Genomic DNA, 24,154 nt, shown 5'->3' on the forward strand with positions numbered 1-24,154 from the left:
TGCAGGGCTGGTTGGGGCCATCAGGGCCACAGTCCCAGTCTGATAAACCGCCACACCTGAGTCAGCAGCGCCGGCGAGGAGCGGCACCGCCCGGATCCCGCACCTGGACGTGTCCTGGGGGTCAGCGGAGGGCAGACTGCGGGAGCAAGGGGCTATAGTGGGGCCAGGCTGGCGCGATCAGGCTGGGTGGGGGTCACTGAGGGCGATCAAGAGGAGGGCAGACTGGTGAGCACTGGGGTGGGCTGAGCTAAGTGGGACGAAGCACAGTAGGAGAGGGGTCCCTGGGAGGCAGTCTCAGGGCCTTACTGGAGGTCACTGGGATTACTGGGAGCCAGGATAGGGGTGACTGGAGAGCTCTGGGAACCAGGATAGGGGTGACTGGAGGGCCCTGGGACCCAGGCGGGAGGTCACTGGGGATTACTGGGAGCCAGGACAGGGGTGGCTGGGGGGCGGTGGGAGCCAGGCAAGGGGCGACTGGGAATTACTGGGAGCCAGGATAGGGGCGACTGGGGGGCGCTGGGAGCCAGGCGACGGGTCGGCGGGGATTCGGGGGTGGTCGGCGGGGGGCTCGGGGTGGTCGCCGGCCGTGGCAGCAGGTGGCGCTGCGGGGCCGGGTCGGGGGCGGCGGGGCCGCACCTGCCCGCGGCAGCAGCGGCGGGGCTCAGCGTGGGAATCATCTAAAATATAGTAAAAATGGATTAAAAAAAAACCAAAAAAACAACAACAACAGGAAAGAGGAGGAGGAACTCGGGGCGTTGCTGTCCAGCACGGTGCCCGCCCGCTGTCCTTGCAGGGAGGTGCTGGGAGGAGCAGAGGTCCCAGGGGTGGGCGGGAGCGCGGGCAGCTCCAGGTTAAACTGCAAAAGCCATCGGTGAAGGACGGGCTGTACCAAACAGCCGTGGCCGGCGCTGCCTCCAGTACTCAGAAAACTGCCCCGCCCGCCACCACGTGGGCCAGAAATGAGCTCCTTGTTAATGACGCTAATTGTGGAGTTAATTGGTGTCTGAAGTTGCAGCGGAAGAGTTCAAAGACGTGGGCAGTGTAACGCAGATAAGCTGATGAGACGGGCAGGACTGGGGCAGGACTGAGTCAGCGTGCGGATGGTGGGACTGAGGTGACGCAGCTGCTGGCATTCTGCTAGGGTCGGAGAACTCGCAGTCCAGCAGTCTGTATGGGTATGATGGACGAAATCAAGCTTGAACCACCATTGAAACATCTCCACTGTCAGGAGGGCTGCAGAGGAGACTTCCAGAGTCTCCTTTCCCCAGCCGTTCTGCTCCAGGCAGGGCTGGCCCTGTGAATGGCTCAGCCTCGTCACTGGATGGCCACTGCAGTGCAGGGGCTGCTGGGTTCCAGGCTTCGACTGGCAGCAGGACAGGCATCCCTGGATCCAGGCTGCTGTTCTCAGAGAGACAAAACCCTCTGGTCTGAGTCAACTGCCAGGAAGGTCACTGGCAGTGGGTGAGCACAGAAATCCTTTGTGCTGCTGCAGCACAGGGCAGAGGGGGTTGCAGCCTAAGACTTAACAGCTTGTTCCGCCTGCCTGTGAGTCTGCTCTCCTGTGTCCTGGGTGCATCAGAGGTGTGGGGAACAGGACCAGGGCACTATCCCAGTGATGCTTCTGTGAAGAGCAGCATCCCTGCCCTCCTCCTGGCTGTGACTCCTCAAGCAGCCAGAGGCCACCCACAGGTCACTCACTCCCTCCCATGCCAGGGACACCTTTGCAGTAGAGTTCCCTTATGGCTCTCCTTGCCAACAGCCCTAAACATGTCCCCTGAAGCAGAGGATATCCCACAGCTGTCACGCAGATGTAAACTGTTCATGCCCTCTGGGATACAGTGTCCCTTGAGCTTTGCCAGGTCTCCAAAGGAAAACTTGTTGATGGTCAAGGACACCCTGGACAGATGGCAGCCTCAGGAGTTTTGCAAAGGCAGTAGCATAATAGCAGTGGGTTGTCTGTCACCAGCTTGCCTTGGGGTCCTAGCTGGGTTGGCCATGCTGGCACATGTGGCAGCGTGCAGCTGGGGCTGTGCAAGGATGAGAAGAGGGGACAGAAAGGCAGGGCAATCCCCTAATCTGAGGCAGAACGCCATCACCCCTTCAAGAGGGCACTAGGCACCCTGTGGGGTGCCACAATGGGCAGCACCAGGGCTTTTAGGGGGGTCCAGCACAGGGTCTGGAGCACGGTGGTGGACAGGTTGACATGTGCACGTGGCACTGGAGCTGCAAAAGTCCCCCGTGGGGAGAAGGGCAGAGCCCCACACTCAGCTTCCTGCACAGCCTGTCTCCCTGCCTGCCCCAGCTCCCCTGGCTAGGGGCCTCGGCCCTGGCTCCAGTATCTGCACGCTGCCTGGAGGCAATTCAGCCCCCCCACTCTGCTCCTGGTTTCCATGGCAACGCCAGTTGAAATTACATTAAAAAGAAATGAAACCAGCAGCTTTTCTCTTTGGCAAATAGGGGGAGGGGAGCTCAGCTGGGAAAGGCTGGGGAAGGGGTTTGAAGCTGGGAGGGAGGGGGCTGTGGGACAGCTGCATTCCCACATGGGATCCCAGTGCTGGGGGCAGCAGGGCTGGGGGGATGTGGGGACACACATGGTGCTGGCAGTCCTGGATGGTGTGGTGCCAGCTTGCATGTGGGGGTCCAGCACCCTGACATGGTGGGTGATACCAGGGTCCTCCTCCTGTGTGCCTCTGGGGGGGTTGGCCAGGGACATGAGGCCCAGCACAGCGCACCCCACCCAGCCCGGTGGTCCCCGGGCCCTGCATGCTCCAAGAAGAGGCGAGACACACCGCTATTAAAAATATCACTTCTGTTTTATTTGGAATTTGTTACTCTGCGCGGGTGACAGGGTATAAATACATTCTCCAACGAGCATCCTCACCCTCAGCCCTGCGCGGGGAGGGGGCCGGGGCGGGGCGCAGGGCTGTTGCTGTGCTGGCCCCGGGCAGCAGGGCCAGCGGGGCCATCGATGCGCTGGCCCCGGGCAGCAGGGCCAGCCGGCACCGGTGCGTCACGGCCGCCAGCACGGGCAGCGTCTGCCAGCCGGACCGTCTTGCACAGGGACAAGATATGGTGTCCCCACAAGGACCTGTCCCTTTCTCCTGCCTCCCCAGGCCCCAGGTGCTAGTGCTCACCCTGGGGGCTGAGACTGGGGTACCCACGTGGGATCCCCTGCAGCTCCTTCTCCATGCCCGACCACACCAAAGCCACTTGCCTAGAGCCACGTGTGGCTCGGTGGCCACAGCAGATGCCCCAGCCCCAGCACACGTGCTCCCAGCCCCACACAGGCTGCATCACCCCCACAGTCCCTACCCAGGCATCTGTTCCAGCTGCACATCCTGGATGCCAGAGCTGGGGTCACCCCAGGATGGGGTGAAGGTCCCAGTGGAAGCAACCTAGGAGGCAGAGTTGATGCTGGTGAGCAGCTCACCCTGCTCCTGTCACCCCACTCCTGCCGCAGGCTGCAAACCACTGGCTCTGCTTTTGGGCAACAAGCATGGGCAGGGAGGGCACAGCACAGCCCTGGGGCAGTGGTGAAGGGATGTGGGATGCTCCTGGGGGAGCAGGGCAGGGTGAGGAGCACGAGGGGCTGTCCTGGGTTCATGGGAGTGAACAGACAGTGCTCGGAGCAGGTGATGCCCACACGGGGCGGTGGGTGGCACTGGCCAGTGTGGCAGTGAGGGACCGGGGCGGGGGTGCTCGCAGGCAGGCCGTTGGATGGGCTTTTTGGCTGAGATACGTGGGCACGGGTGACAGAGGAGGGAGAATATCAAAAAATACAAAAGAGCGCAGCCCCACAGTGCAGGAGGCACTGCCCTGCCTGGTGCCCACCCACGGCAGGCGGGCGCCATGGGGGGCCGGCACCGTGCGCACACGCTGGCTTCTAACTGGCTTTTTATTTTATATCAAGAACACTTGGTTTTAAAATCTTTACAAAGGACAAAACGCGGCGACTCCGTTAGTGTGTAAAGAACTAAAGATCTGCTTAAAAAACGTCTCTGCAAAGAGAAATGACTGACACAAAAGAGATTCTCTGCAGCGCAAAGAGGGGCAGAGGTGCCAAGTCTCCAGCTCAGGGCCCCATTCCCAGGGTCCCTGAGCCCCGGCACCAGCCCCAGCGCCTGCATCCAGCACAAGGCCAGGTCCCTGGACTCTGCCCGTTCCCTCTGCCTATAGCACCATGGCCTGGGGCCACTTCTCAGCACAGTGAAGGAGCCTTTTCCAGGGCCGCCAAGATGCCTGGGGATGACTGGGCACTGGCTGAGAGGAATGCCCGGTCCCGCTCCTTGTCAGTCCCAGGGTGCTCGGTGGGCTCAGCACCGGGGATGTGATCGCCCCACTGGGAGGCACAGCCACGGCATTGGGAACCCCGTGGCCACTGACAGTGGGGTACCCCTGCCCACCTGCACGGGTGGGCTGTGCAGGACTACACCGTGTCCCTCCTGCACCCCACTGGCGTCCCGGGGCAACCCACGGGGTCCTGAGGCCAGGAGAGTCAAAGCACTTCTCAAAAGTTAGATAGGAACAAAAGAAAGCGCTGGGGCCACTCTGGGACCCCACAGGTCTCTGGGCTGGGAGCTGCACCGTCCGTGGGCGCTGCCCCTCCGTCCGGGGGCTCCGTGGGCCCCGCCGGTCCCTCTGCCAGTGTCTGCTGCGTGTGTGTGCGTGCGTGCATGCGTGTGCGCCGGCGGCGGGCAGCTATACCCTGGTGGTGGAGTGTGAGTGCGGAAGCCCCGTGCTGTTGAAGCCGGCGGTGAAGGTGTTGTAGGGGTGCAGGGTCTGCAGCCCCACCAGCGAGTTGGGGATCATGGTGATGGTGTTGGGGGTCATAAGCGGGATGTCGTCCGGAGAGCGGCGCAAGGTGAGGGTGTAGTCGGGCAGAGCGGCCAGGCGCAGGGTGTCGTGGGATGGCACAGCTTCGCACTCGTGGTGCCCCTGGCTCACCTGCAAGGAGGGCATCTCCTCATCAGGGGCGTGGGCGATGTCGTTGGAGGCACCGCGCTGGGGGCTGGGCTGCCGGTGCGTGTCCTGCCGGCGCTTGTCCTTGCGGTAGTAGAGGGCTGCGAAGGCCAGCACGTTGAGGAAGAGGAGGGAGGCGCCCACGGCGATGGTGACGCTCAGTTCGGTGGAGTAGTCACGGGGGCTCTCGAGCAGCGTGCCCGCCTCTTGCTCTGGGCTCCACTTCTCCTTCCCGTTCTCGCTGTTGTAGGCGGGCGAGATGGCGGGGCGCTTGGTGGTCCAGATCTTGCTGTTGGGCCGACGGGTGATGTGGGAGTTCTGTGTGGTGTCGGGTGGTGGCACTTTGGTGGTGGTGGAGGTGTAGTGGAACATATCGTGCAGGTTGTACAGGTGGGGAACCAGGTGCTTCCAGAAAGCCACCTTGGTGGCCCGGTAGTGGTCGCGTACCCGTGGCTTCAGCCCGATGTGCAGGTACAGCTGGTCACGGGGGTTATACTTGGACCAGGCCACCTCCTCAAACCGGTTGGCCTTGGTGTGGATGAACTTGGTGTCCTGGGGGACAGGCTTGTTGGGGTCCCTGTGAAACACAGGCAGAACAGAACTAGCACTGGGAAAAGCCAAAGAAACAAAGAGGGAGAGCTGAATGCAGAGACAGAAACTGAGGGGATCTTTGCCAGTGGCGGCACAGGTTGGGCTGGCAAAAGGTCTTGAATGACTGGGCAGCACCCAACCCTGGCTCATGTCTCACCCAAGATAACCAGGGCCAACAAGCCTCCCCACCCCTGCGGCTTGGCTGGGTCTTCTCCCAGGCGCTGGCCATGATCTAAGCTTCTTGCTTTGTGGTTGATACCATGGCCCCAGTGAAGGTGCAGCACACAGGGACCTCTGGGCACAGGGAGCTCAGTGTCCTACACTGGGCATGATTAACCCCCTCACCACCACAGCACAGCCCCAGGGAGTACAGCTGCAGTGAGTGCAGACCCCCGAGGCACGGCACCCATCCCCACTCACCCTGTCTTGGCAAAGTTGGTCCAGTAGGTCATCACCACAGCGCTGAGCATGACGTCGTTCTTGGAGAAGTTGCAGGGAAAGAGGTCTGTGGGGCCAATCATGGGGATCCCAAACACGTAAGGCACCTCATCCCCGTGGGCTGCATCGGACCATGCAGGCTTCATCAGGCTCTGGCAGTGGTGGTAGAAGGCGTAGAAGTAGGTGGGGGAGCCATAGCGGGCGTGCAGGTCGGCCGTCACCACTGATGGCTCTACCCACTGGTGGTCAGTGAAGAGGGCCACCAGAGTCTTGCGGCGTGTCTCGGGGTTGTCCCGGTCAGCCCAGTCCGTGTACATGAACTTGATGGTCTCCCTCAAGGTGTCCTTGCCCTCAGGGTAGCCATACAAGTTGTCTACAAAGTTGGAGACTGAGTAGTCAAAGTCACTGCCCGAGACGCCGTCCTCAGGGTCCACCACGCCCTCCACAAACTTCAGCCCTTCACCCTGGTTGACCCCCAGCATGATATCATAGTTGAGGAACTCGCCCTGCTCCATCAGGATCTCTGGGTCGTCCGGGATCACGTCCCCATCAATGACTGGCCCGAAGGCCACGTGGTAGCGGGCTGGCTGGATGTCTTGCTCTACCAGCTCCTTGGCACTCTTCTGCCGCAGGCAGTCCACCATGTCCACGGTGTCCAGCACATTGCAGCCCACCTTGTCAGCCAGCATGCTGGTGTACTTCACAGGCTGGTAGTTCACTGCCCAGCTGGAGAGCGCGGAGCCGCTCTGGATGATGGCTCTCTGGAAGAGACCTGCAATACAGGCAGGGAGTGGAGGAAGCTCTCAGCAGGGTTCCAGCATCCCAGTGCTGCACTGCAGGATGCAGCATGGAGAAAGCATTGATGCTCTTGTGCCCCTGCAAGGACCCAGCACTCCAGCCCACACGCGGCCTTGTCACTGAGCTGTGCTGCCTGCTGAGCTGGGCTCACACAGCGGGCTCAGCTCAGGGCTGCTGTGGGGATGGCAGGATGACAGCTGGGAATGCAAGTGGGTGCTCCCGGAATCAACCAAGGGCTGCTGTACTCCCTGAGAATCCCATTGCAGGGGATGACCCAGCATCCCTGTCCTGGTGTGGGGAGAAGAGGGGCCATGGTTGCATCACGGCCTGGCCTTGCCAAGCAGCCTGTGCTACCCTAGCCACCCCAAGGATGAGTTGCCTGGGCCCCTGAGGGGCACACGCTGCCCTGGCTCGGCAGCATCCTCCAGCCCAGGTTGGCACCTGCTCCACTGTGGAGCCAGGCTGTGGGCTGGCAGCAGTGGGAGGGTTAATGCCTGCTTGGGGACACTTAACCCTGCCGTGTCCCACCCCAGCGCTTTGTCAGAGTCCCCCTCCACCCCCTCCCTGCTGCTTCCTGCCCAGCTGGGGCTGCTCAGTGCCAATCCGGCCCTGCAGGAGCACGCTGCCAGATGCACAAAGAGGGCCTTTCTGCCACCAGGAACACAGAGGGAGTGGACTTTCGCCCTGGAAAACGAGGCCACAAAGGCCCTGGCCCAGGCAGAGAAATGCGTGGCTTCGCTCCAGTCCCATGTCAATGGTGCTTGTGCTCAGAATACAAAGGGTGGTGAGGAAGCAGAGCCTCTGGGCCCTGAAAGGCAGCCAGTCCGGGGTGCACCCAGGGGTCCCTGCTCTCCGACCAGCCCTCTTTGCACCCCAAGTGCTGCCTGCTCCCCTGCCAGACCCCAGCACTTGCTTTCCGTGAGGGACTGTTCCAGGTGACCCCTGAACGGTGCTGGCACAGCAGTGTGGTGCCCATGGGGCTGCCCCTGGCACCCTGAAATGCAGAGAACCCCTGTGCAACCAAGGCTCTGCCACTCTGCAGGGAAGCAGACCAGCACCTTCCTGCAACAGAAGTGTTCAGAGGCTCCTGGCTCCCAGCCACCATGTCCACAGCCCTTGTCTGCACGCACAGTCCTCACTCTGCCAAGTACCTGACGTACAGTCCCATGCACTGGGACAAAGAGAAGTCACAAGCTCCGTTTGTCACCTCCTGGTGCCCTAGAAAGCCATACCCAGCCTACAGGCTGGAGACTGGCCATGGGTTTGCTTGCTCTGCGCCATCATCCACGTGCCAAGGAGCCAGGATGGGGTTTCCTGGCTCCCTGGAGATGCTGTCCCAGCAGCAGCTATTGCGCCCTGCCAGCAGCATCACTTCCCAGACAGACCCACCAGGCTGGGCTCTGGCCCTGCCCACCACTGCCTGGGGAAGAACAGGGCAGCTGATGTCACTATCAGCTGGTCATGTCCCTGATGGAGCCCCTTTGCCATGTCTCTGCATGGCCACATCCTGACCCAGGAGGAGCCAGGACTCTGTGAGAGCCCGGACTCGTCAAGTCCTCCCGCTCCATGCCAGCACCTGACTGAAGCCTGACAAGTACCAGGGGGGCACCAGCACCCTGCACTCCACATTGGACCTCTCCAGCCTGCTGAGGCCCAGAAAGAAGGCGAAGTTCTGCCTTTCCTTCCTGTTCCCCTCCACGGTGAGGGTCCCAACACACCCAGCCTCATGCAGGACTGGCTGCCACAGGGTAGTGGAATCAAGTGCTGGGGCCAGGGCTGTGCCAGAAGGTGGCTGGGGATGCAGACTGCCACCAGCTGCTGCCAGATCCTGATTTCCTCTTTGCTTTGCCCAGTAGCTGAGACTGGAAACATTTCTGGGGGTGTCTGGGCCAAGCCCTGCTCAAAGCAGGGTGCTGGGTGCCTTGTCCAGTTGAGATCTGGAGGGCTGACTGCAAAGGGCAGAAGCCCCCACGGAGAAGATGGGGCAAATGAAGCACTTAAAGTTTGCCTGGCACAGACTGCTCCTGCCCTGGTATGGCTGGCTGGAGAGAAAAATGGCACTTTGGTCACTGATGAGAAATCAGAGTGACCCTACAAGGCCTGAAGCTGGCAGGGAGCTGTGGATTTCCCCAGCAGCCAGTGTGTGCTGTACCAAGTCTCCAGTGTCTGTCTCTTGCAGCACCTGGTAGAGCAGACACAAATCAGCAGCTTCATTAATAGCTTGTGATCAGTAGAAGTTTTATTTTGATGCAGTAAAAACAAACCCACCTGTTCTGCAAGCTGCAACTTAGCACTGCTCCAGAGCCAGCTACACATCCCTGGGGATATGGGTGCTCTGGCACAGGGAATTTTTTGAGGTCATTTTACGGCCGTTTGGCTTTATGAGACACTGGCTGCAGCACTGAGCACTCCCCTCCTGCCTCACAGCATTCACAGCCAGCAGCATCTCCCCTGCCCCAGCAGCGAGGGCACCCAGCACCTCTGAGTGCAGGGGGGCCACACCAGGGGCACTGGGGCTGCATGGGGCAGCAAAGGATTCGCCATGCATGTGCAGGGCTTAGTGGCGTTGTGTAGCATCACCTGAGAAGTGCATATACTGGCAGGACTATTTTTCATGGCTGAAAAGTCACAAGGAGCAGCCCTTCCAATCCACCCTCAGCCTCTCTCCATGCTGCTCCAGTCTGGACCCCTGCAAGAGGCTGGGGCCACCTGGGCAGCCAAGCACACACTCCTGCACTCCTATGATGGAAAGGAGTACCCTTAGAAGCATTGAGAATGCATTACACATAGTGTTCCCTCTCCAGCCTTTCACACTCAATATGGGCAGAGAAAACACTTTTTCCTTCTGCAGGAGCTTTCAGCCTGTAAAAGACTCCCCATCATCAGCCATCAGCCCTGCTGAGGTTCCGGAGGTCTCCATTCCTGTGTGATTCCCAGGCTGTTGAGCAGGGAAGCAGCTCTTCAGCTTCGAGTGCAATTTGCTGTGTGCTTCTGAAGGACAGACTCATGCCCATGTCCGCTGCTCACACATGTCCTTTTCTCCTCAGCACCACACCTGGGGACACAGCACTGGAAGATGGCTGCACCCTCATATAAAGCTCGTGAACAGGTCCCTGGCAGGCTGCTCCCCTGTGGACTATATCCAGTTCAGCCTTTGTTCCTATAATTTCCTGTAGGAAATTTATCAAAAACACCTCCAGTCTCACAGTTAATTTTTCTCCCCCTCAGTACTTGATGTAAATGTCTTTGCAGGTGGTTTACATGCATTTGCTCTTATTCCAACACAGTCTTTTAGCATAAATAATTCCCTTCTTTATTTAGAGTAAACACTCTGCTATATTTACAGATATTAATCATATTACTGTGTTTTGCTAAGTGCAGCACTTCCAGCTCTGCCAGTCTCACAACACAGGGCCCTCCATCCCTCCCCGGGCTCAGGAGGGATGTCTGGGGTGCTCTGTCTTCCCCTCTATTCCAGTGTGAATTCCTTTCCTAGCACTGAGATCAGTGCTAGGAAAGGTATTCCCAGTGCCCTGCATGATGCCCAGCTGCACTAGGAACACCTGAGCACCAGGGCAGGACACCACAGGAGGGGTCCCCACCTCTCCCCATGCCAAGGGGAGGCCCTGGGCTGCAGCCTTGTGCAGGGGGAGCACCCACTCCATCCCACTTGCTCTGCCGTGGCCTCCTTCTGCCCCTGATGAGAAGGTTTTGCCTCCCAGCCTGGTCCAGGCTCTCAGCAGTGACTGATTAGAAAGCAGCCCTGATTTTTTAGGCCGGCAGCAGGACGCGGGTGGGCTCCCCTCCCGGGTTAGCATCAGCAGCCTCAGGCGCGGTGACACCTACCTTCCGAGTGGTGCGAGAGGGTGAGCAGGCTGACGCAGGAGGCGCCGATGCCCGAGCCGAAGACGGTGATCCGCAGGGGATCTCCCCCGAAGAAGGCGATGTTCTCGCTGACCCAGCGCAGCGCCTGGATCTGGTCCAGCAGCCCGTAATTGCCCTTGGCAGCCTGGTCCCCCGTGCTCAGGAACCCTGAGGGCCAAGGGGAGCCCGGTTAGGGATGAGGAAACAGGCAAAGTCCTGATTTCCCACCCCCCTTCCCCAGACCTAGGGCAGCCTCTGTGGGACCCTATCCCACCATGAGAGCATGCTACCAAGAGAGTTTTGTGAGTTCTAAGCTGGAGCAGGAACACCACTGAGCTCCAGCCACCCTCTGCAGAGCACAGAGGGGTGAAAAAAGGCTGAGAGCGGCTGCCAGCCTCGGGGAGCCTCTCTGGCCAAGGCCAACAACAAGCAGTGACAGGGTAAAGAGCACAAAGCTCTGTCCTACCCACCTAGCACCACCCGTGCTAGAACAGCTCAAGACATCTCACACAAGCTCCAAGGAAAGCTCAGAAAGCATCAGTGGCTGCAGGCAGGGCTAGTGTGAGCACAGCCAATGCTTTCCATGGACTAGCGTGGACTGAGGGAGGCTCTGTAAGTGTCAGGAGGTGGGCTGGGCAGAGAGGAACCGACTGCAGCTTAAAATACAAGGGCTCTCAGCGAGGAAAAAGGCGAGAAATGCTTTCAATAGCACAGGAAACACCCAAGATAAGTTATCACTCTTTCGTTTGCTTTGACTTTAAGCAGGAAGCCAAAACCTGAGGGGCCCGAGGTAAAATCCAGGCAGGTAACCCCAACACACAGGGAGGGGCCCCAGGGCTGTGCTGGCACTTGGAGGTGGTCTGGCTGGGTGTGGTGCACCACCTCAATGGAAATGATGAAGGCACCACTTAAGTCTAATGTCAGTATTGTGACTCATGTGTCTTATCTTTGCACCCATCCATTTTAGGACTTTTAACATTAAAAGGTTTCATCTTCCACATGAAACTATGGGCTCTGGAAGCCATTAGAAAAATGTGCTGCCCCAGGTACCAGGCAGGAGCCCAAGGGAGAGCACCATGCTAGGCTGGATGGCCGGGAAGAGAGCCAGCAGCTTGGCTTGGAAAGGACTGTGCCCAAACCTCTACACCCCGTGTTCTCACACTGCCAAGGGAAGCAGCAGTGGGGTTGCACACAAGCGTCCTGTGTCTCAGCTCCTGGGGGTTTCTGCTGCTTCAGGCAGGGGACTGCACTGCCTCTTGACCCTCTGTCATCATTTTGCCTCTCTAAGTCACCAGTGCTTTTGGAAACAGGACTGCCACCCTCCTCTGCATGGCACGTGACACCTTCTGTGGTCCCCACTGCAGACAGCCACGTCACGGGGGGTTGCTGAGGGGGTCCCAGCAGAGCAATTGGCACAGGAGGCTGCCTGTGCCCGGGGAGGGAGAGCTGCCAGGTCCCCAGGACAGCCAGGCAGTACCCGCTGGCACCTCACCCGTCTGAGCCCTCTCAGGAGGAGATGCTGGGTAAACACATTTATTATTCATTTAACCACAAACCAATATTTGCTTTCAGTTTGTGTACATGAGCCAGGGGGGGCTGGTGCCAGGACCCAGCCTAGGCTGCGACCGTGTGCTGGGGGCTCTGCCACGTGGCACCCGCTGGGCTGGCAGGGCAGAGGGCAGGGGCAGTGCCCACAGCACATCCCGCGGGCCCCACGCCCCCCTCCACCCCTTTCCTGCCGGTGCGAGCCCCGTCAGGCACAAGGGCTGTGCCAGTGCCTGTGCTGAGGGCACAGCCAGCCCATACCGAGCACTCCAACGCGGTAGTTCAGGGTGATGACAATCACGTTGCCATAGCTGGCCAGGATGCTGCCGTCTATCATGTTCCCCGTGCCCTCCATGTAGGAGCCACCATGGATGTAGACCATCACCGGCTTGGCCCCGCTGTCCCGGATGTCTGGAAGGAGAGGTGGTTAAACACGGCGCCGCACCGCTGGCCGCAGCACCCTGCCCCGCAGGCAGACCGAGTAAAGGGCAATGCCAGCTGCCAGGACCAGGGAGGGGGCTCAGGAGCCAAAGCCAGAGCTCTCCTGGGGGCCACAGCATGGACCCCCAAAGCCAAACACCACTGAACCAACCCTGCCAGCCCCTCTCCAGGAGGTGGCAATTGCTGCGCTGTCCCCACACTGCTGTCCCCTCAGGGGTCTGAGCACGTGAGGGAGGGATGCTGGCTGGACCCCGCTGCTCTTCCCCGGAGCTGGGCTCTGGCACGGTGTGGGAGCCAGATCGGGTCTGCTGTGGGTGGGAGTTGCAGAGTCCAGCCCCAGGATGCAGCCCCATGTCCTGTCTTTGGCTGGACCCAAGCGCTCCGTGAGTCCTGGAAGCTGGCATTGCGGAGGGGGGCAGGGATGGGGGTGTGCAGGACCTAGAAGGGGGGGCCACTGATGTGTGCTCCAGTGTCTTACTCTCCCACTCCCCATTCCCCTGGGAAGGCAGAGACCTGCCTGGCTGGATGTAAACCCACGGCACCCCAGTGCCCAGACACAGACATGGTGATGAGGCAGACAGTGTATGCACGTGTGCGTGTCAGGGAGGTGAGCACGGCATCTGGACGAGGACAGGACATGAGGCATGGAGTGAGGATGGGCAATGGGACCCCGAGGGCCAGGGAGGAAGGACGGTGGGAGCCTAGGGGACAGGGAGCAGCCACGCTCCCTCTCTCGACTTCTCCTGTCCAGGGGACATCCTGCCCCTTCTGCCCCACTGGCTGCTGATCCCTGATGGAGCTATGGCCACCCCCAAGGGAATAACATCCTGGTGCATCCTGCCCATGTCACACAGACGAGGCAGTTGCCCCCACCCTGGAGACATCGCCAGGTCCCACACGCCTGCGCTGCCCAGCCCTGTCCTGGGCTGGCGATCCAGGCCGATGGACTTTGTCCTCCCTTGAGCTCACTCACGCCCAGCACCTTGCTCAGGTGGGCTGGCAGTGCCTGCTTGGCCTCAGCTGCCCCAGGCAGCTGCTGCTCCCTGCCTGCCTGCCTCAGCAGTGCAGCACAGCGTCCCACCAGGACTGGCACCCTTGGGGCACAGCCACACCAACGCCAGTGCCCGGCTGGGCTGCTCGTGCTCCCTCACACCCACCTAGCCCCTGCCATGTCCACTCCTCCCTGTGGCCTGCCCATTGCAGGCTGGTGGGTATCTGTGGCCATTCTCACCTCCAGCTGTGGCTAAAGGTGGCCTCACATACAGAAAACCTCTTTCCTCCAGGGGAATGAGGCTATGCCAAACCCGAAACATGTGCTGGCTCTTTTACTATATGTCCCATTTTCCAGAATGCAGCCAGACAAATGCACAGACCAAGGCAGCAAAAAGTGCTTGCAGCTCCTCCAGGACAGACATTGCCTGTGTGCCACAGCTACATCAGGACAATTTCTTCCAGGACTACCTGCTTGAAATGTGAGGGGCAGGAACATCAGTGCCTGTGCCGGTGTCTTCTCCTCCATCCTGCACCCACTCCCTGACTTACAAAGGGCTCTCCTCACAGCAGAATGCAACAATGTACAGGGATGTACCAGGAATGAAACAGCGCAGAGCTGCTGCGGCACATTTTGGTGTGTGTGGATTTAGCACAGTGGAGTCACTTAGGCTGAACGCCAGTTTACACCCTGGTACAAGAGATCATGGGGCACAGGTTAGCTGGAGTAAACAACAGGGTTTTAGTACTGCCAAAGAAAAAGTTTTTCATCTATTTCCCAGATCTTAAATGCCATCTGCCAGGCCTTGTTCGAGCTGCCCTGGGCCTTCTGCACACCATGAGGCTTCACTGTCCTCAGCACATTAGGGCTGTACCCTGGCCAACCCTTCCTCCTGCCTCCTCATCACATCTCTGCAGCTAAACACGCTGACTCCATAACCTGCAGACAAACCACCCTGTTTTACTAAAAATAGCCTATTCTGCAGCTTGATTAGTCCTGGCATTCATCTAAAATCACATCTGCTTGAAAGGCCACTTGCTCTGTCTTGGCTGGTGCTTGCAAGCAAGACCTCACTTCCACTGGGTGAGGAAGGAGAGAAGTTCACAGAAACCAAGTGGACCCTGGGTCTCCTGCGCATGGCCAGATGCCCTTTGGGTATCAGGCAGTGCTCAGGCTGCCGGCACAGCCAGGGCAGGGCCAGGCAAGGGTGGATGGGGAGGTTGCTGGCTCCCAGATGCATGTCACTGACTCTGGAGGGATGAGGCTGGAGATGGGATGTGACCGGGCTCAGGGTGAAATGGGCCCAGGTGCCCGAGGGCTTCTCCCCTCCCAAACTGCCATGCTTCCTCCCTGCCCTCGCTCCAACCGAGCGGGAGCAAACTCCTCCTAAAGCGGAAAAACCCCATGAGCTGTCCCCGCCATCAGGAGGAGGGGAAGGTGCTGGGTGCCCTGCACAGCCGGCCAGCCTGCCCCCCGCCCCGCGCAGCTGCCTGGCACGGCAGACAGACACACACAGGGCTCCTGGGGTGGCAGCGGATGGCGGGAGCTGCTTTGCGTGTCATGCAGTGGCAGCCTCGAGCACAGAAATACCTTCGTCTTCATCACCGTCATTATCCGCTAAGTCCTCGCCCTGTTTCTTAGCGCTGGCTCCTGGGGACCAAACACGAGGAGACAGAACAAAAAGGAAAACAAAAGGAAATAAAAAGAAAACAACAACCAAAAAAAAAAAAAAAAAAAAAAAAAAAAAAAAAAAAAAAAAAAAAAAAAAAAAAAAAAAAATAGCATGACAGCAGAGACAGTGGGGCCACGCCTGTGCCCCACAGCACTGCTGGCTACTCACACTGCACCTCTCCCAGAGCCAGGGCAGTGCTGGGCACGGGCAGGGCTGCCCCAGGAGTGTGCCAGAATGCTGCTTCACCCGGGCCCCTTCCCAGATCCTCCCTGGGGAGGGCTGGGGTGGCAGAGAAGACGCGAGTGGGGCTGTGACAGCATCAGTGCTGGTGGTGGATGAGTCTCAAAGCACCTGCTGATCCTCCTGCATCCCAGCCTGGCCTCCACCTGGTCATGCACCCTCAGCTCCAGGCAAGGCTCCCTCTCCTAGCACCCAGCTCTGCTGCCCCTGGGGACAATTGTCCTCTGCAGAGCTCACACCAAGGGTTGCCTTGCATGGCCACTGACCACCGGGCAGTTCCTGCCCATCACCCCCACACGGTGTGTGGCTCCTTGTTGTGCCTGGTCACAAACCACTGGTACCACTGCATGAGACCACCACAGCACACAGGGATCCCCCATGACAGCTGCTCCCCTGAGCTGCTTGGCTCCATCCTGCCCAACTCCCTCCTTACAAGACATGTTCCATGTTTCACTGAGGATTTCAAAGGTAGCAATCAGCTTGACCTGACCAAGGCAGAATCCTAAACATATTAATTTCTGTACCATCTTGAATGCCTTACAGATGTTCTGTGACCCTTCACCAACCTGCAGTGCTGGGGCATGGGCCAGCCCAGCAGCCCCATGTGGATTGCTGTTGTGGATGGCTTGCGGTGAGCCTGGCACTCCTCACACTGCAGCCAGCAGGAGCCAGGAGAGGTGGCCTGGGGGCTGGCAGGGAGCAGGGGTGCTGAAAAACGTGGGCCTGGGCCAAACCCTTCAAAGGACCGCATGCCAGTGTAGACACAAAGGCAAGTGGTGCCATCCCTGTGCTCTGGAGCTCTGAATTTCAGGAAGAGGCTGGGTGTTCTCATCCTCTTAGAGCTGCAGACCAATGCCTGCAAGTCCTCTGCTCCCTAACGCCTGCTACAAAAAGCTCCCCAGGTGATGGTGAGCTCTGGGGAGACAGCAGGGTTTCCCCCAGGCAGGACTTATCCACACAGTGTCTGCACTGCCCAGTGATTTGCCCTGAGACAAGGGGCTCTGACACCCTGCCAGGCACCTGGCTAACCCCAGGGTCCTGCTGCCACCACCAACAGCTCCCATTGTCACAGCAAGGGCTTTCACAGCCCCCAGCAAAGCTCCCACCAGCAAGGGGCAAGCCTGTGGCTGCATGGAACTACAGGACTAAATGCAGAAAACTGGTCAAAAAGACAAAACTGGGGAGCCCTGCTCAGTCAGTCTGGGAGTGGCATTCTGCAGGTGACACGGGAGGTAGATAATGGAGATGGCGGCATGGAGTGGGACAGGATTTGAATTTACAAGGAATCTGTGATGGGGTAGGAAGAGATCTGAAATGGCTGTGAGACAGCTCCATCAGGGTGAGAGGCTTATAGAATGCCCTAAGCAGCCATGACCTGCTGGAGAAAGTCTGGAGGAGCAGCAACCAGAAACCTGGAAAAATCCAGCAGGCATGAAAAGTTTGCAGAAGGCTGGGTCACATGAATGCTGGGAGCAGAGGCATGATGGGAGCTGCAGCAGCATCCCAACACATGAAAGACTACTGTGAGGTGGTGAGGTGGAACAGCAAGTCCCTCTCAGGCAGCCCTGGGGCTACAGGAGGCAGGATGAGAAGAAAACCTTTCTGGCAGAAAAGGCAGCGAAGCACTGGAAGAGGCAGCCTGGGGAGGTGTTTGAGACCAGGTGGGACACACTGCCACAAAGAGGTGAGGTAGAGCTGCTCCTGCAAGGGCAGGGATGGATCAGCTCTCTCACGTGCTGTTCTGATGTTCCCCACCATGCTCCAGCCCCACCCCTTCACCTCCTGCTTCACCACCCAGCCATCCTCTGAGCATCTCACATCGTTCTCCTCTTTCCACCCAGCACCACCCCCATCCCTGTCATCTCCTGCCCCAGCACCTCAGCCCCAGCATCTTCCCCTTCTGCTGCATCCTTCCCACACTGCCTGCCCAGCCCACCCCCAGCCACACACTTGGCTGGGCATGTGCAGCCACTCAGCCTCTTTGCAGGAGGCTGCAAGCTTGACCTACTGTGTCTTCATTAGGAAGAGCTGCAAGCCCAGAAAGCACTTAAATGACAAAGTACTCATGCAGTATTTGCTAACCAGTGCTATGCACCCACCTCTTGGTACTTCTAAGGGATAGGGATTTTTCTCTAATGAAGACCACAGCCAGTGATGTGATCCACACCATCCTTCAGAGTTGAGAAGCTGACCACAGGCAGCTGGAGATCATTTTCCACTGCCAAAGGCCCTGGTGCTGTTAAAGCCCTGGGACTGGCCAGGCTGCAGCCCTCCAGCCTGGTCTCCTTCAGGGACAAAAGTCTCTGTGCAGCTGAGAATGGAGGAATCACCTATGAGGACTTGTCAGGTTGTAAAAGAGGGCAGTGGACAACATCTCTGTGACCTGAGCAACTGTCCTAGCTGAGCAGGGAGGGATCCAGCTGGAGACTGCTGCTGCAGAGCTTAGGGATGGCTGGGACAAGCCTCCAGCAACCTGAGCTTCAGGCACTGTGGAAGAGACGGCAGAAAGCAGCACTTGGGAAGCTAAGCAAAGCAGGAGAGCAGTGATGCAGGCCAGGGGAAGGAGAACAGCAGTGGCATGTGTGTGTGGCAGATGCAAAGCACAAGCCTCACCCATCAGCAGGAAGGTGCCAGGGTGGGAATGGCCAACACCGACTGTTGTGACCAAGGGGGCTTTTTGCCCTTGCTGCAGTGTTCACCTCCAGCACAACCCACCAATGCCCCACAGCTCGTGAGAGCAACCACAGCTTCACTTCCCTCACCCAGGAACACTTTCCACTGGCTCCTGCCATGTTCAGGGATACCCAGCCCAGGAGATCTTCCTCTGCTCTAACAAACATCACCACGCAGAGCCCTGCAGCAGCACCCACTCTCATGAGGATGGATTTAAGCCTATGGACTCACAGCTGGAAAAACTAAAGGGGCTCATGGCTCTTATTCTCCTTACCCATCAAAAACACCTTCCACTAACCCAGGAGGTGAATGTCTGTTGTCTGCCACTTCACTTTAAGCTGACTGCAAAGTGACATTGTTCAGGCCGATAGGAAGGATGCATACGCTCTTATCTGAACCACTAGGAAGATTTAAGTTCAACTTTAGTTAAAAAAAAGAAAAATCACTTTGCCTGAAACAGGGGCATCCATGCTGAATTTATTCTACCTTAAGTAAACCATACCAACAGCACTGACAGCAGTGCAAATAGAGATAAAGCAGGGTAAGGAGCCTCAGTTCTTGAGCCTTCATTCTCAGCATGGTGTGGATAAGAGAAGAGCAGGAGCCTGAGATGACACCTTTCCAGTTCCAAAAGTCTGTTCAGGGCACCCATAGGCAGCTCCAGCACCCTCTCCTCAGCGGGAGCTCCCTGGGGCACCCACTCCTGCAAAGCAGCCAGGATGCTGCAGGGAGCAGAGCCTCTGATGGATACATGCACCCAAATGGACACCTGCTGCCAGCCACAGCATCTCAGCTGCCTCTCTGGGAGTGACAAGGGACAGGGCCAAGAACGCTGCACAGCCCCACAGGCAGGGACAGCTCAGCTGGGACCTGTGTCTGAGAGCCCTCCCAGCCACCGGCCCTCGCTCCGGGACTGCAGCACACCCCGGTGCTGCCCTGCCCCTCCCTGCCCGGAATGATGCAGAGGAGTTATCGAGTTATCTCCATCCCTGAGCGGCCTCTGTAAAAGCACTGCATCTGCTCACGCTCTGCTGCCCCCGGCAGCACAAACGCCGACCCTCACCTTTGCAGATCGCTCCCCGGAGTGCAAGCGGAGCACCAGGGCGGTGGGCTGCCCACGGCCAGCTCTGCAAAGCAGCAGGCTTCGAGGGGGCTGGGAAGAAGCTTCCAGCAAGGGAAGCACTGCAGAATTCGTGCAGCTGTAGGGAAGCCTCAGCTGGTACTTGGACAAGTCAGCTTCTTAGAGAGCGGTGGAAAAGCTGCCCAAGAGCTCCCTGAGCCCAGGAGCTGCTGGGAGCTCCAGCCACCCTCACACAGCAGAGGAAGATGCTGGACCTGCACATTTGTCTCTGCAATGTCACAGACTCTTCGCAGTCCCAGCCAGAGAGATTTGGGCATTTGCTAATGAAAACCAGGAAGAGCTGCTAAGTGCAGGGCAACCACATTTTTCCCCTCCAAAAATGACATCCACCTCCTCATGCCCTGCAGCAAGGATTGCCCAGACTGGTGAGGAAGGGAAGGAAAAATCATCTTGGCATCTACCACAGCCAAAAAAAGGCTGGAAGTGTTGGCAGCACAAAGCATGGGGCAGAGCTGCATTTTGCACATAGGTACTGTCCTCCCAGGGTGTGTGTCTGTGTGCGTACATGGTCTTTGGGTGGGCAGCACTATTTCTGCAGCAAAATCTGAGCCTCAAATGAGCCTCAGTGCTGTCAGCTCCCCTGGCACCATGCATGGCTAGCTGCTCTCAAAGCACTGCTGCCCTGTATTGCTACCAGAGAAGGGACCAATGTGTATGGAGGAGACTGGCATTTAGAAAATTTCCATATAGGAAATGACTGTGGACAACTGGGCAAGGAAACAGGGATGTTTTTCTGTCCCAGAGATAAACAAGCATGACTGATAAATTCTCAGTCCTTTGTCTGCTCTGAAATACACAGAGCTTAGGGGTGGCAGTCATGAAAACTCCAGTAAGTAGGGAGCTGAGGCATTTTCAACCACCAAATACAGTTCTGTGAGAGGAGAGCTTGTCTGTGGCCTTAGAAATAGTAATCATGATTATTCCAGAATGAGTCAATGTTCAACCTGAGGAAATCAGCACTGCAGGTACATTACCCTCTCCCCAAGCATTACTAACCTAGGATACACAATGAGGAGTGTGGGAGCTTCTGTGTTTCATCACAAGTGACTCAATTAATTCAAGCCAACAGCTACCAGAGCCTGGCCAGAGCAGGAGGCAAGTGCCAGTGTCTGGGTGCTTTAATTCTTGGCACGCCACACCTGGATGTCCACATGGCTGGCACTGGGCATCTGCTGGTCCATGAGTCAACAGAGGCCAGTGGGGGCAAAGGGAATGTCCCCCACCAGCTCCCTGGGAGGTGACCAGAGGCAACGCAGACGGGCTGCAAAGAAACCCTGCCCGTGAGCAGAGCCAGCAGGGAGGGAAACCCAGGAGATGAGCACACCCAAGGTGTTTTGTCATGCCTGATATCATCCCCTTCTCTGCAGTAACCTGGAGGCTGCTTCCCTGGCCCTGGCTGTAGGGCTGGGGGTGGCGGGGGTCTGCCAGCCCTGGCAGCCGGTGGGAGGGCCGGGAGAGGAAGCGCTTTGAAGTGGCTGGTGATCACTGGCACAGCCGGCTCCGGAGGCAGCGTGCAGAGACTCCCTAATGCGCCAGCCCTTTCAGGGGCAGCCTTGGCACTCAGAGAGATGGCGTGTGAATAGCCAGGACAGCAACAGGAAAAGCAAAGCAAAGAAACCAAACAACAGAACTGGGGGAAATGGCTGGAAGGAAAGCGCTCCCCAAACCTCCAAGCCCAGCTGCACTGGCCCCGCCAAACCCAGGGGTGCAGGGAGACAGAGGCTGGGATGCAGGGATGCTGCTGCTGCAGGACGCCCAGGATAGCAGCCTGTGCTGGGCAGGCACCCTGTACTGAGCCTTTCAGAAGAGCTTGGCTGCCTGACCGTCCACACGTACATCTTGGGATGCACAGAGCAGTCAGCTCTCCCTGCCTGCACGGGGCTCTGTGGAGGGATGGGTGAGGCATTGTCTGACACGGGGCCCAGCCAGCTACCGTTTGTACACGTCTGCTCCCTTGTGCATGTCACTGGTTGGGAATACAGGATCATTTAGGGGCAATGGGGGAAGGTCAGTGGAGGCAAGGCAAAGCAGACATGTGTCTGAACTGGAGGTGCTCGGCTGCCCATGGGGCAGCTAGGGCTCAGGGAGGCCTAAGACCAAATCCTTACTGGCAGGACTGGCACTGGCATGGGGGTGTGACCAATAGGGAGCAGCCTTGGCAGGCACAAAGCTCAGGGCGGAATCTGCAGCATTTACACAGCCAGGAGAGGCTTTATGCTTTTAACCAAGGAGCTCTGGATGCAAAATGATCAGGGATGCAATGGGGGAAAAGCTCAGCCCAGGATGGACTGCAGTCCCCCATCACATAGGTCCTCCCCTGAGCAGGTCCAGACACCCCCCAGAGGGGCAACCCAGCCTAAGGGATGGATGTCTTTCAGTGCTACCTGCCATCAGAGGCTACCCCTCATGCCCAGGAGGCTGTCAATGCCAGTGGGATGAAGGTGGGAGTGCAGGCTCAGCCCAGGAGAAGCTGTTCTGAAAGGCCTGGAGCAACATGAGCATCCTCATGACCTGACCCCAGAGCTGTGCTCCCAGCTGGCCGGAGCATCCGTGGGGCTCCTCCCAGTGGGAAGCAGGGGGTGGCAGGGTGGGCTGCTTGGAGGGTCCACAGTCCGGGTGGCAGCACAGAGAGGTGCTGGAGGAGTGCTGCAGGCCAGGGGCCAGCCAGGCACCCTCTCACTCTCTCACTCTCTCTCTCTTTCCTCTCTGTGCCTCTCTGCCGGTCGGCTTGCTACATACCTCCTTTCCTACATATTTTCTTGTTGGGCTTTCGGGTGCATTCCTTGGAAATCCGTTTTACTGTAAAATGAATAAAAGACTACAAAATAACAGGAGGCTCCACTGATGGGAGTGGGCATGCAATCACAACCACGCTGCTACCCTCCCACCGCCCCCGGGACCGCGGGAGGTGGGGAGGGAGCGTCGCCATGGGAGGAAAACTCTGGGCCAGCCGTGCTGGGCGAGAAGGAAGGCATGATGCATTCCGTGGGCCCCAGAGACAGAGGAGTGGAGCCAGGCAGCCTGGGAGAAGCCACTGACCCGCCAGGCTGCTCTGCTGTGTGCAGCAGACCCGCTGCGGGTCCTTTCCGGCCCGCTGAAAATCCCTGGGGGCTCCTGTTGCGGTGAGGCTGGGGCGGGCGTGCGGGCAGGCGCTGCCTCCTCTGCCCTCTACTTACAGTTCAGGTGGGGTCCCCTACAAAGGAAAAGGTTAGACGAGGAGGCACCCAGCGCCGCTCAGCCTCACCCCAACAGGACCGTGCCCCGTGCGTCCCCAGCACGCCAGGCTCATCGCTCTGCCGCTGTCCCTCCGGCGGACGGAGGAGCAGCCAAGCGATGTGTCTGCCGGTGCACCCCAACCTCCCATCCGTACCAGGGCCCAGAAAAGGGCTCTGTGGTCCCTTTCTTGCCGGAGCATCTTCCCAGGGAGAGGCAGAGAGTGTTCCTCCCAGCCGCAGCCCACGCCCACAACTAGCGCATGGACCTGGGGAGGGTGGGAAGCAGGGAGGAAGGACGAACTCGAACCAACTCAAGACAGAACCTGGCACTCGGCGCCTGTGGGGAGCACAAATCAGCTTGTCACTCTGTGGATCTGCGGTCAGAGAGTCGGATTCAGATTTAGCAATACAAGAGAGGAACCCATGACGATGCCATGGAGGTGGAGAGGTGGGACCGGGAGGCGTGGAGGAGCAGGAGCACGCGAGACAGAGATGGCAGCTGAGGGCAAGAGGGCAAGCTGCGTGGCCAGAGAAAGCTTTCCACAAACAGACAGCATGCTGCAGGGTCCACAACCACATGCTTCAAACACAACACCCAGGTGAGACCAACCACTGCTGGGGAGGGGTGGAGTGACCCCCACCTCGCTCTCCTGTGGTCACCCCAGTGGGGACTCACCATCCTCCGTGGGGATGTAGATGTTGAGGTACAGACAGTCCTCGTTGGGGTCCTGGATGTACGTGGCCACGATATCCAAATTGGAGGTAAACCAGATGGGCAGCATGATCTCGGGAACGGCGTTGTGGATGTTCTGGGGGCAGACTGGTGAGAAGTGGGTAGCGTTCCTGATGCCCGACCAGGATGGTGGTGGCTCGGGGGGCATGAATCTCTTCTCCCCGACGGGGGGAGCGGCATAAGGAACCCCCAGGTACTGGTCCACGGGCCCCAGGATCTCACTGGGCAACGGCACGCGCACCCCTCGTAACTTCCCATAGTGCGTGTTGACAGTGGGCGAGTAGACCTGGCCCTCCATCTGCACAACCATCGAGGCAAAGCTCAGGACCCAGAGGGTGAGACGCAGGTCCCAGCTGGCCACCAGCTCAGGCACTTGGAGAACAGGGGGGAAGAGAGGGCTTCTCCAGAGTATCAGCCACATTGTCTGGGAGAAACAGCACCAACATCCAGGCCTGAAGCTCCTGGGACGAGGTCTCAGAGCAGCCCCATCACACCAAGCCTCCGATTTGCCCACCAGGAACAGACGGAGCAGAAGAGACAGGAGGCAGGGGTGTGCAGCCCAGCCACACCTTCTGCTGGGTGAGTCGGGACGCAGGGAGATGTGGCACCAGCTCCTCACAGCCTCCCAGCTGCCTGCTGCTGCCTGCCTGCCAGCGGCCCAGCCCGGAGGTGACTGCTGATACTGTGGAGAGATGGAGGGAATTAACAGCAGACTTGCTCTGGAAGAGTTGAAGACCTGCAGTGCAGAGGAGCCAGGATCTCTGGCTGAGCCTCCCACCCATGGGTGCTCATTGGCTCTGCCACCAGCCGGGCAGGTGGCTCTGGGAGCAGGCAGAAGCGGGCAGAACAAGCA

General features: G+C 58.7%; 1 protein-coding gene across 3 annotated transcripts in view; it reads right to left on the bottom strand.

Moving 5' to 3' along the window:
• Window positions 1–3,881: 3,881 nt before the first annotated feature.
• The window catches only part of MED12 (mediator complex subunit 12), a 77,101-nt gene continuing 56,828 nt past the window's right edge, over window positions 3,882–24,154 (bottom strand). The window contains exons 42-47 of one of the 3 annotated variants that reach the window (XM_041396355.1): window positions 23,245–23,983; window positions 15,218–15,277; window positions 12,457–12,606; window positions 10,633–10,818; window positions 5,971–6,760; window positions 3,882–5,536 (exon numbers count right to left, since the gene is read on the bottom strand). In XM_041396355.1, coding sequence (XP_041252289.1) covers window positions 4,699–5,536; window positions 5,971–6,760; window positions 10,633–10,818; window positions 12,457–12,606; window positions 15,218–15,277; window positions 23,245–23,983 — 2,763 coding nt within the window. In that variant the 3' untranslated portion in view covers window positions 3,882–4,698. Of the gene's footprint in view, window positions 5,537–5,970; window positions 6,761–9,918; window positions 9,957–10,632; window positions 10,819–12,456; window positions 12,607–15,217; window positions 15,278–23,244; window positions 23,984–24,154 lie in introns of those variants that run through there. The other 2 variants (XM_041396349.1, XM_041396350.1) reach the window with 2 other exon arrangements.

This window comes from Onychostruthus taczanowskii, unplaced genomic scaffold, assembly GCF_017590055.1.
Source record: "Onychostruthus taczanowskii isolate IOZ18803 unplaced genomic scaffold, ASM1759005v1 scaffold13, whole genome shotgun sequence".
Taxonomy (NCBI): domain Eukaryota; kingdom Metazoa; phylum Chordata; class Aves; order Passeriformes; family Passeridae; genus Onychostruthus; species Onychostruthus taczanowskii.